Here is a 12,128-nt window from a genome sequence, read left to right as displayed (position 1 = left end):
TAGATTAGGCAACGGTTTTTAATATTTTTTTAAAATATTGTTGCGCTACATTAGGCAACGGTTTAAACTACAATATTCTTTATTTTTTACAACGCCTCTCATTGCAACTGTTTAAAAATCGTTCTTTTAAAATACATTAGGCAACAGTTTTTTTAAATTTTTTTACAACGATTAAAAATCGTTCTCTTAAAATACATTAGGCAATGGTTTATTTTAATTTTTTTGCAATGATTAAAAACCGTTCTCTTAAAATACATTAGGCAACGATTTTTTTTAAAATTTTTCTCCAACGATTAATAACTGTTCTCTAAAATAAAATTCCTATTTTTATTTTCCTTTTCTAAAATTTCTATTTTTTTAATGATTTAAACTTATTATAATTTAACCCTTAAATTTTAAAATCAGAAACTATTAAAAAAAAATTATTAACTCAAATACATTATAATCCAACTCATAAATTTTAAAATCTTAAAAGTTAAATACATATAATATATCTTAAAAATATAAATAAAAAAAACCTTAATCGAACACATAAATTTTAAAATCTTAAAAATTAAATACATATAATATATCTTAAAAATATAAATAAAAAATAAAAAAAAAACCTTCTGCCCGCTCCGGTGCCTGGATTAACTCCCGTGTCTGTAAAGTCACCCGACTTTTGATCTAAGCAGAGTAATCCCGTGTATCCAGAAACTGACTTTGAAATTAGTCAAAGAAGCGTTTACACCAAGACAATGAAAATAAATTGATTATATTAAAATTTACTAGAAGTTTATATATTATTGATTATATATAAATATATTTAGCACCGTAAGGGTGCTACCCGCGCGCGCATTTCCCTACTATTTTTTTGGCCGACCTTTTATTTTCCCTACTTTTTTTTTCTTTTCCCTCCTAAAGTTTCGCTACCCGCGCGCGCATTTCCCCCAACCGGCACGAGCGTCGTCAAAAATTTCCCCCAACCGGCATAAAGTTTCCCACGCACCCTCCAAAAATTGCTGTCTACCCCGCCGGCACAAGCGTCGTCTCCCCCGGTTACACCAGTCCATGTTTATATGGGTTCGCTTGGAGTAGCTGGTTAACAAACAGCAAGTCGGCCGCTTACACCAGTCCTGAGACCTGATCGCATCCCTTACGAGGGAGAGGACGAAGAGCAGATAGATTTCGGCTTGAGTTCCGATTGAGAAGGCAACAGGTGGCCTTGAAGCAGGTGCGAGGTCCGTAGGTTGTTTCAATTTTACTATTTGTTGATTGCAAATGCTGTGGAAATCTTGCGCCCTTGATCCAACTATAATTTCAGTCTCTGCTTGATTATCACTACTTCATTATCACCAGATCCTTCGTTGTAGTAATGTGCACAATAATTGTTTGATATAATGCTTAGGAGATGTTTTTTATTCACTGTTTGCATTAATTTTTCTTTTCAAGTAAAAGGGGGAAGGTAGATTCCCTTCCCTGCTATAAGAAAGCTTCCCTGATATAAGAAAGCATTATTGAGTATGCTTGTGATATTGAGGGAAGTGCCTTCTCGTCATCCCCTAAATATCAACTTGGACAAAGCAATTGGAACTTGAAAGTTTTGATATGTATCGCCCTTTTATGTAGACATCTAATCCAATCATGACTTTAGCCGAATCTATCATGACAAATTACTTTTTACTAAATACTCCTTATACATGTTACAACCTTGTAGCATGATAAGTTTCCTGGAACCATCATGTTTATTTTTATAAAACAGCAAGATGATCTTCAATTGAATAATAACCAAGTCAACTTTATTATCGTCAACGTCACCAACCATGTTGATCCCAACTATATGGGTGTAACAACATGTATTGTATCCTTCCGCTGAACTTTTTGCAACTATATTACTAAATAAGATAAACTCTGTTAACATTTCCAAAATAAGACTCAGATTTATATATATATTTTATTTTTACCTATAAAAATTGCAATTCACCAAGTGACAAAAGCACAACTACAATCCATTCTATATTGAACCATGATTTCTTTATGAGTTCATATCATATCTAGATTCTAGAATATCATAACTTATTAACTTGGCCTGAGCCCTTCATGAGCCTGTAGCTTTGGTTTAAAAGGTCTTAAGCCACCTGATTAGATCCAACACTCTGTGGTTCTATTTTTCAATCATGTACCTTTAAGTTTGCCAGCTGCAAATAACTTGATTTTTATGTCATATTTTATTTGTTAATTTTGCATCCTTCTTTTTTGTTTCCTTTTTTTTCTTCCCAGTAAAATAACAAGAACCAAAGAGATAGTATAGCACCTTTGTATTGGTTAGGTGCTTCAACACTTATGTGATTTGCTGAGATACTAAATTTTTACATGGAATTTTATTTTTACATGTTTTAAGTTCACCAATTGATTCTATAGGTTGAATTAGAGTGGAAGACCTAAGAGATAGATATGCCAAAGAAAAACAATAGTCGACATAATACAAAATAATACAAAGGGACTTACTTGACTTGAGTATTTGTAGTGATATAGTTTTGCAAAGAGCTCAATTGAGATAAACAATTGATAGTTTATTAGTGATAAGATTCATCTAGCCAACCCAAATAGTTAGGACAAACACAACTTGATGGTGAAGATAGGTATGATGATTTATTCTTTAATAAGATTGTTAAAAATCGCCTTTGAGCTCAGTTGTAGTGTTTATATTGTTCTCTATAACATGTAATGTTCTCTGTAACATGTAATACATTACTCTTTATATTGGTCATACATTGCCAAAACAATATCTGTCTGATAACCTTACCTATATTTGAGAATGCAGGCATTCTTGAACCTCTTTCCTTATGCTTAGTGTTATAGAATATGGTCTTTTATTGTGTACAGGATGCACTACTATTCTTTTTTATGTTAGTCTAACCACCAGTCTCATAGTGAACAGTATATAACCCTTTCACATTAAATTTAGATGTTTGTTATAATAGATGTTTTTCTAGGTTTTAACTGCAACAGCACATTTGACCAGGGAACAAGTAAGGTGCCATGACAAAAAATGATTTGGAAAAGTAAATATAACTCAACATCATATTCATGGCATTTAAGAATGTCATAGCCTTTCATTACATATTGGCATACAAGTAAATATTCCTTATCCTTTTTTATTTGATGCTATCCTAAGGCAGCCGATGGACAAGGCGTGGATGAAATTACCAAGATATAGCCCAGAATACATTAATGGTGTTGAAGTTTTTCTAAATTATGCGTACACAAAAGGAAACCCCCAAGGAGTAGAGATTTTGTGCCCTTGTGCTAAATGCCACAATGCTTTTTGGAGGACAAGGGCAGTGGTGCTTGATCATTTAATTGGATACGGATTTGAAAAAGGATATGATGTTTGGGTTCGTCATGGTGAGGGGCTAATAAACCTGATGGATCTCAATGGTGATATGGATGATAGAGAGGATGCAATTGATGATATTGATGGACTATTGTATGAACAATTTAGAGATGTGGCACAAGAAGAAAATGGAGTTGGTGAAGGCCCTAATGAAGATGCTAAAAAGTTCTATAATCTACTTGAAGATGCAAAGCAAGAGTTGTACCCGGGTTGCAAAAACTTCACTAAATTGTCATTCACTATTCGACTGTATTTGTTGAAGTGCCTTCATGGTTGGAGTAATGCATCTTTCAATGCTTTATTAGTGCTGTTGAGAGAATCTATGCCTCAATTGAATATTCCCGATTCATTAAACAAAACTAGAGGCATGATAAGGGATTTGGGGCTTGATTATAAAAAGATTGATGCTTGCCCTAATGACTGCATGCTATATTGGAAAGATCATGAGAATGACACCTCTTGCCATGTTTGTGGAGCTCCACGATGGATTGAGAATGTTGAAGGAGATCGCCAACTTGAGGAAAATAAGAAAGCTTACAAAATTTCTGGTAAAGTTTTGAGACACTTCCCCTTGATTCCTAGGCTTCAAAGGTTATTTTTGTGTTCAAAGACAGCTGGCTCATTAAGGTGGCATGAAGAGGAGCGTTCAAAGGATGGAAAGTTAAGGCATCCCGCGGATGGAGAGGCGTGGAAAGACTTCGATAAATGCCATCCTAACTTTGCCAATGATTCATGAAACATAAGGCTTGGATTGACCAGTGATGGATTTAATCCTTTTAGATCCATGAATGTGTCTCACAGTACTTGGCCTGTGGTTTTGATACCATATAACTTTCCACCTTGGTGGTGTATGAAGGCTGAGTATGCTATGCTATCTTTATTAATCCCTGGCCCGCAATCACTAGGGAATAACATTGATGTGTACCTCCAACCATTGATTGAGGAGTTGAAGTTATTGTGGGATTCAGGAGTAGAAACATATGATTCTTCACTAAATCAAACTTTTCAAATGCGAGCAGCTCAATTGTGGACTATCAGTGATTTTCCTGGGTATGCTATGTTGAGCGGGTGGAGTACAAAATGGAAATTAGCATGTCCTTGTTGTAATTATAACACTAATTCAACTTATTTGAGGTATAGTCGAAAGATGTGTTATATGGATCATCGTGTTTTTTTGCCTATGGATCATGAATATAGATCAAATACAAGGGCTTTTAATGGGAGAAAAGAATCCAGGCCTCCACCAACTTTGTTGAAAGGGAAAGATACCATAGAATTATTAGAAAACTTCAATAATGTCTTTGGAAAGATGCAAAAAAAACTTACCAATGGTCCTTGGAAGAAAAAATCAATTTTTTTTGAGTTGTCATATTGGAAGCACAATAGCTTGCGCCATAACCTTGATGTGATGCATATAGAGAAAAATATATTTGATAATATAATTGGGACTTTGTTGGATATCCCAGGGAAGACAAAAGATCATGAAAAAGCTCATTTTGACTTACAAGACATGGGCATTAGAAAGAAACTTCATCCCAAAGAGACAAATGAAGGTAAAAATATAATGTTCTCAAAAGCATGTTTCTCCATGACTCCGAATGAGAAGACTATTTTCTGTGGTGTTTTAAAGAAAGCAAAAATATCAGATGGTTGTGCGTCAAACATCTCAAGATGTGTTCATGTTGCTGAGAAGAAAATTTATGATTACAAAAGTCATGATGCACATTTCATTCTACATTACTTGCTACAAGTAGCTGTGAGAAGCACAATGTCCAACCAGGTTTCCCACCCTTTAATTCGTCTTTGTTCATTTTTTCATTGCTTATGCCAAAAAGTAATTGACGTGGGGAATCTTAATATCTTGCAATCAGAGATTACTGAAACACTTTGCCAGTTGGAGACAATTTTTCCTCCTAGTTTTTTTGATATAATGGTTCATTTGCCTATACATCTAGTGGATGAGATAAAATTAGGAGGGCTAGTACAATTTCGATGGATGTACTTTCCAGAAAGATATTTAGGTAAATTGAAGAGTTATGTTCGTAACAAGAGTCGACCAGAAGGTTCTATTGCTGAGGGATACTTGGTTGAGGAATGCTTAACATTATGCTCACGATATTTGCATGGTGGTGTAGAAACAAGGCTTAATAGAATGACAAGGAATAGTGATAGATGTGATCCTTATGAAGTTAGCATTGGTCATTCTATTGGAAGTGCAAAAGTAATTTCTCTGGAATATAAGTTAAGGAGTCAAGCCCACCGTTACATCTTGTTTAATCATGATGAAGTTCAAGAATTCATTAGGTAAGTAAATCTATTGGTTGTTGGCTTTAATTATGTTAAAAGTATTTAACATTCATTTTAACAATGCAATTTCAATTGTAGGGAGCATGAAAACGTAATTACAAATGTTAAAAAAAGAAAGAAGTGGAGTAAAGCAAAGAGTCAAGGACAAGATTTCGTTGAGTGGTTCAAAAATCGTGCTTTGATGGATGATGTACTTGACCACCTTAAGGAGCTATCTAGAGGACCAAATACAATTGCAAGATGTTTTTCTAGCTATGTCATTAATGGTTACTGGTTTCATACAAAGCAACGTGATGCAAAACGCAAGACACAAAATAGTGGTGTTTCGATGGTGTCAGTGACCCAAAGCTTTGCTAGCACTAAAGATGAAAATCCAACAACAAAACCAATAGCATACTATGGATCAATTATTGAAATAATTGAACTGGACTACTATGGTAGTTCTAAATTTGTGTTATTTCGATGTGATTGGTATGAAGTTGAGAACGACAAGTATAGGTTGACTTGTGTTTACTTCAATGAGAGATGTTATGTAGATGATCCTTTTGTGTTGGCTTCTCAGGTCCACCAATGCTTCTATATTGAAGATCCTTTTGATGCTAACAGAAAATATGTTATGAAGACCGTTCCACGAGACTTTTTTAATATGAAAGATGATATAAATTCAAATGCCCAGGAGTTATATCAAAGCGAGCCGTCAGATCATGCTGTAAATCTAGCTATAGTTGATTCCAATTATGAAGTCGAGTTGGTCAGGGATGATATGCCGGCGACGGTTATTGAAAATCCATTTCTTAAGTCAAATATGGTGGAATCCGAAGATCAATTAAATTTTGATGCCACTTTGTCGGAATCCATGGATTAGTCTATCTGTACTGATTTTATTTTGTTAATTCAATAGTAACTAATTAGTCTATCTGTACTAATTTTGTCACTTTTTGCGCTAGACATTTAAACACAATGAGTATCTTTTATTTGTTCCAAATTGTTAATATTTGCTTATCTGCTATTCAAATAATTTCTTTACTTTATTTGTTCTAAATTTCTAATATCTACTATTCAACTTGGCTGGTTCTAGAGTATTGTGTTGGTGGTGACCTCGTGACATTATTCAAGCAGGTGAGTGTGTTTATTTTTTGCAAACCAAGATTTTTTTTTCCAGATTGCATTTTGATTGGCCAGATGATTAAGTAGTTTCACCTATCTAGCAAGCTCCCATCCTAAATGTTGGGATCTTAGATGGACCGATCAGATGTCGCTCTTTCCAAATGCGCGCAGCTTCTGATCGGTCTGCGGACCGATCAGGCACTAATCTGATCGGTCCCGAGACCGATCAGGCACTAATTTGATCGGTCCTGAGACCGATCAGATGTCGCTCTTCCATTGCGCTTACAGCCTCCTGATCGGTCTCCAGACCGATCAGTAAAATCACAGTAGGCTACTGATCGATTTCTGATCGGTCTACAGATCGATCAATAGCCACTGATCGATTCCTGATCGGTCGGCAGACCGATCAGGTGTCCAAGGTTTCACTGGATCGGTCTGCCGACCGATCCAGCTTCTTGACTCAGTCCGGGTCGAGCCCTCTCTGACCTAGTCCGGACAATTTGATCCTTCAGTATATTATTTATCTTATAGTATCACCAGTCTCTTTGTTTACAGAAATTTGTTCTTAATTCCAGTGCTTTTGTTCTTAATTTTTTATACATTGTCTCACTTGTTATGTTATTGTTTTAATCATTTTATGTGCTTTTGGTTTTTTTTCCTGTTTTAGAAAAATGAACAGGAGAATTGATATTTAACCTCATCAATTTCAAGTTAAGTCCAGTGCTGAATTGCTCAAACTATATAAAGTAAAAGTAGAAGGTGCCAAGAATATGAAGAAAAATAAAGAATCTACTTCAAAGCAAGAGCCAAGGAAAAATTCTACAGCTGGAAGTGCAGTCCAAGAAGCTAGAAATACTCAAATACAACATCAAAAGAAAGATCAAAGGAAGCAGCCATTAACCACTACAAGTGCAATTCAAGAAGGTGCCAAAAATATGAAGAAAAACAAAGAATCTACTTCAAATCAAGAGCCAAGGAAAAATTCTACTGTTGCAAGTGTAGTCCAAGAAGCTAGAAATACTCAAATACAACATCAAAAGAAAGACCAAAGCAAGCAGCCATTAAGCACTACAAGTGCAGTTCAAGAAGTTAGAATGCAGCAAGAAAAGTTAGAAGTAAGATCTACTTTGATGCAACATGGAAAGCAAGAACAGAGGAAGAAGTTATTTGCCATTGGAAGTGCAGTCCAAGTAGGAAGATCTACTCAAACACACCACAAAAAGCAAGACCAGATGAGGCAATCCTTAGCCACTGGAAGTGAAGTCGAAGTTGGAGGATCTACTTACATTCCAAGTCAAAAAGACCTTGATAACCATGCATTTTTAGTCCAACCTGAATCATCTAAGAAGATTGATGACCAAAATGACAGATTTTGTCCAAATAATTTGAAGAGACAACTGAGAAATACAATAGGAGATCATGGTCAAGGATCTACGGAAGAACAACCAGCCTCTAAGAAGCCAAAGGCTACTTCAAAGTGTCCTGCTATATCACTTGAAAAATATATTAATAACCATAGGGATCAACTTGAAGAAGAGGAATTAGAAGATGAAGAGAGTGAAGAAAATGACATAGAACAAGAAGTTGAAGGGGATATCAACTTTGAAAATGAAGAAGATGAGGATACTAATGACAATACAACCGAAGGTAACATTTTTTCTAGTTTAAGGGGATATCAACTTTTGATTTTAACTCATTTGTGTTTTAAGTGTCTTTGCTTATTTTAGACATTATGAAAATATGAAATTTCTTGTTTATTCATAATGTTAATTAGGGGCAACATCGAAGAGAAAACGAGGAAAGACATTGTGTAAAAAAGTTCATAAACGATCGATAAATGATAGACAAGAAATCATCTTGAATAAAGAAGGAGAACCCGTTGGACCAGACCAGAAGACAGTTTCTCAACTTAGTAGTTTCTTGGGAACAATAGCAAGAAGTGCAGATTTGTGTCCTCTTACTTACACAAATTGGAAAGCTATACCAAACAAACAACACATATGGAATTATATCAATGTATCAATTTTTTTACTTTTGTGTTTCTACTACATGTGTGTTTTTGTATTTTTATAAATTAGATCTTTATAACTGCATTACTTTTCTTGGCAGCAAAAATACATCATTCCAGAAAAAGGGGAGAAGGCTGTGTATGGTATTATAAATGATGCTTGGAGGCGATATAAATGTTGGATTAAGAAAAATCATTTCACCGAGTATACAACCATGCGCGAGCGGCTGAAAAATCGTCCTCAAGACATACCAGAAGCACACTTTAGAGTGTTGATGGATTATTGGAGACTTGAAACCATTCAAGTAAGATACATAATTTTATAATTAAGTAATATTTTATATTATATTTTCCATGTTTGATAAAATTCATTTTTCATTGATGAATTTAGGAAATAAGTGATCAAAATGCTAAAAATATTGCTCAGCAAAAATGGAGACACCGTGCAGGGCCTATAAGTTTTGCTTGTATAAAGGAGAGATTGGTATTCTATTCTATTTGTTATAAGCATACATTTAAATTGGCCTAAATTTAGTGCTTAAATCATTGTTTTCTTCTTGCAGAGTGCAAGCAATGAGGATAAAGAGTCTCCAACTCAAGCTGAAATGTTCATTGAAACTCGACAGAGAAAGAAAGGAAAACAACTAGATCAAGAAACAAATAATGCAATTGTAAGTGTTTCTCTACGCTTTACATGTCAAATGTAATTATTCACTATCACAATTAACATTACTTATACAATTGCTAGACAAAACTTCGAGACTTGATTGAAAATTCTAGTGTACCTTCTACTGAGGCTTTTAAGACTGTATTTGGCAAAGAGAAGCCAGGAAGAGTGCGATGCTATGGAAGAACTACAACACCTACACTCTTAAAAAGAAATGAAGAAATAGCAGAAATTGAGAAAAGGCATGCTAATGAAGTCAAACATTTAACTGATAAGGTGCACGAGATAGAAGCGAAACATGAAGAGATGGAGGTGAAACATAGTAAAGAGATGGCGGTAATGGAGCAAAAATTTCAACTTCTTCTAAGGACCATGTTAAATCAAAATGACTCAAGAGTAGACATGGAGTCTTTGGCAGCTTTGTTATCTCCATGTGATGCTAATAGTGGTCTACGTTCATCCACATCAACTCATGCTCCAAATAATCCCAAGGTAAAAATGAAGTTCATATTAAATAAATATTTTTGGAATTTGTTCAAATATTTATGCACTCAAGGCATAACTTGTGGTAATTCCCTTTTTCAATAGACTTATTGCATCCTTGGTATACCTGTTAACTTGACTTATTGCACGTAACCTCTTGACTTATTGCATCCTTCAATAGACTCCAAATTTAGTTATTAGTTAGATCTTCATATCTTGTCCTTGGTACTGTAAATTTATGTCATTCAACATGAGTCACGTCATCACCATGAGTCAACATTTATCTAATAATTTATTCAACATTTATAACTCTCTAGTAGCTATGATTTTTCAATTATTACTTATGATGATTGGTGAGGTATTAATATTTTAACTTTTATATACAGGATCCTAATATGGATGGTGATCATGTGGATGAAGATCAAATGTTGGACATAGAAGCGGAAGAAGATGATGCTATATAGCTTGATTTTTTAGTACAAGTACTGATAGTGGATGAAGGTCAAATGTGGATGCAGATCAAATGTTTTGATCAGTAATGATAGATGACAAATGATTTTATATTTTGTGTGCAAAGATTTAAGTTTAAGGTAGAGAAATATTAAGACAAATGTAGATGAAGATGATGCATACTTTATTAATTAGTATATTTGTTTGAGTATTATAATATTTTGTTTTGGATAACAATGTACTTAATTTTCTTCAATATGTATGTGGATGATTAATATATTTTGAGCATGTTTTTCTTTAATTGGTATAATTTTCTTCAATTGGTATATTTTCAGTATTAATTTTTTCTGTTGCTATCAACAACAACAGTTTTCCTCTGTTGTTATCAACAACACCGGTTTTCCTGTGTTGCAATCAAAGGCAACGGTTTTTCCTGTGTTGCAATCAAAGGCAACGGTTTTTTCTGTTGCTATCATAGATAACGGTCATAAACCGTTGCTATAGAATGATTAAAAAACCGTTGGCTAATATTCATCAAAGGCTACGATTTATTTTATAGTGTTGCGAATTATTAGTAAAACCGTTGCCTAAACAAAAGGCAACGGCTGACTATACCACGGTTTAAAAACCGTTGTCTAAAGAAAAGGCAACGGTTTTTATACTTTAGGCCACAGTTTTTGGACGTTGCCATTGGTGAAAAATGTTGTAGTGACATTTCAAATACTTGCATTGCATTGTTTATACAATCTTATTGACTATCTTTATTACCATCAAATGCATAACCAAGTTTTTCCTAGTTAATGTTCATTAAAACTTTTTTCCTATCAACAATGCCATAACAAAAACTGAATGAATTGACCAATTTATCCATTAGTATTTTTGGCAAAGACGAGTTAGTCATCATCTTTAGAATATGATCCCTTACGGGTATCCCCTTAGACATGGTGGCTGCCATTAAGTTTCTCATAGTCTCTTGCCTAATAGCCTGATTCTGGTATCCGAAGAGTTCCTTGAGATTGTACATCATGTTATAGGCTGTAGGCATGGACTGATACTGATGTTGCAGCACATTTGACATAGAAGCCAAAATGTAACACCGCGTCATCTCATCTGCCTTGACCCATTTCTTATGATACTCAATTTCCTCTTCACTAGAATCACTATTAGGCTCATTAGGGCAGACCTCTAATAGTACAAACTTATAGCCTTTAGCAATTAGGACAATGTCCAGGTTTTTTTCCAATTTATGTAATTTGGACCAGTAAGTTTGTTTTCTTTCAGAATAATAGCCAGTGAATTGAAAGTCATCCTAAGAATCATAAAATATGTTTTGGTCAATACTTTAGAATTTAGAATAATATTGAGTCCTCAAACAATATTATTTAAATTCACCAACACCTCAAAACACCGTGAATTTTGTAAGTCATGTTAGTGTGGACGTATACAAATTCAAACATTTGTAAGAGGAGGTTTTACCCATTAATTTTATTCTTGTCATTCTAACTTTATGACAAATAAAATTAATAGTTGGTATTCCTTTGATCACACAAATAATAGTAGTGACTTCATTGGGGAGGATACTATTAAATGTGCCTAAGTGTATACCATTACTTGATACTTAGTCCATTAAATAGGATTGTGTCTCTTCAGTTGGAGAAGATCGCACGCTCCTAAATAATTTTCTATAACCATCCATAAAGGAAGTTTGATCTAGTGATCCGCAAACAAAC

At 34.4% G+C, this 12,128-nt stretch overlaps 2 protein-coding genes across 2 annotated transcripts; both read left to right on the top strand.

Annotated features, from left to right (window-relative positions):
- The first annotated feature begins 3,164 nt into the window (after window positions 1–3,164).
- LOC121969115 lies at window positions 3,165–4,112 on the top strand. The gene has a single exon (XM_042519037.1). The coding sequence runs from the start codon at window positions 3,165–3,167 to the stop codon at window positions 4,110–4,112; it is 948 nt and encodes a 315-aa protein (XP_042374971.1).
- A 3,448-nt stretch (window positions 4,113–7,560) lies between these two features.
- Window positions 7,561–10,412, top strand: LOC121969114. Its single transcript, XM_042519036.1, has 7 exons — window positions 7,561–8,437; window positions 8,610–8,806; window positions 8,900–9,103; window positions 9,190–9,282; window positions 9,362–9,469; window positions 9,547–9,957; window positions 10,335–10,412. The coding sequence occupies exons 1-7, from the start codon at window positions 7,561–7,563 to the stop codon at window positions 10,410–10,412; spliced, it is 1,968 nt and encodes a 655-aa protein (XP_042374970.1).
- Window positions 10,413–12,128: the final 1,716 nt, after the last annotated feature.

The sequence above is a fragment of the Zingiber officinale genome, chromosome 4A (genome assembly GCF_018446385.1).
Source record: "Zingiber officinale cultivar Zhangliang chromosome 4A, Zo_v1.1, whole genome shotgun sequence".
Taxonomy (NCBI): domain Eukaryota; kingdom Viridiplantae; phylum Streptophyta; class Magnoliopsida; order Zingiberales; family Zingiberaceae; genus Zingiber; species Zingiber officinale.
Note: the sequence above shows the minus strand (reverse complement) of the source record. Positions and strands in the feature narration are given on the sequence as shown.

Bases quoted from the DNA above. Each gene is read 5' to 3' on its own strand.
- LOC121969115 (XM_042519037.1), top strand. From the start codon at position 3,165: ATGGACAAGGCGTGGATGAAATTACCAAGATATAGCCCAGAATACATT.
- LOC121969114 (XM_042519036.1), top strand. From the start codon at position 7,561: ATGAAGAAAAATAAAGAATCTACTTCAAAGCAAGAGCCAAGGAAAAAT. The intron at 9,283-9,361 runs GTATTCTATTCT...TTCTTCTTGCAG, and splicing joins CTTGTATAAAGGAGAGATTG to AGTGCAAGCAATGAGGATAA. The intron at 9,958-10,334 runs GTAAAAATGAAG...TTTTATATACAG, and splicing joins ATGCTCCAAATAATCCCAAG to GATCCTAATATGGATGGTGA.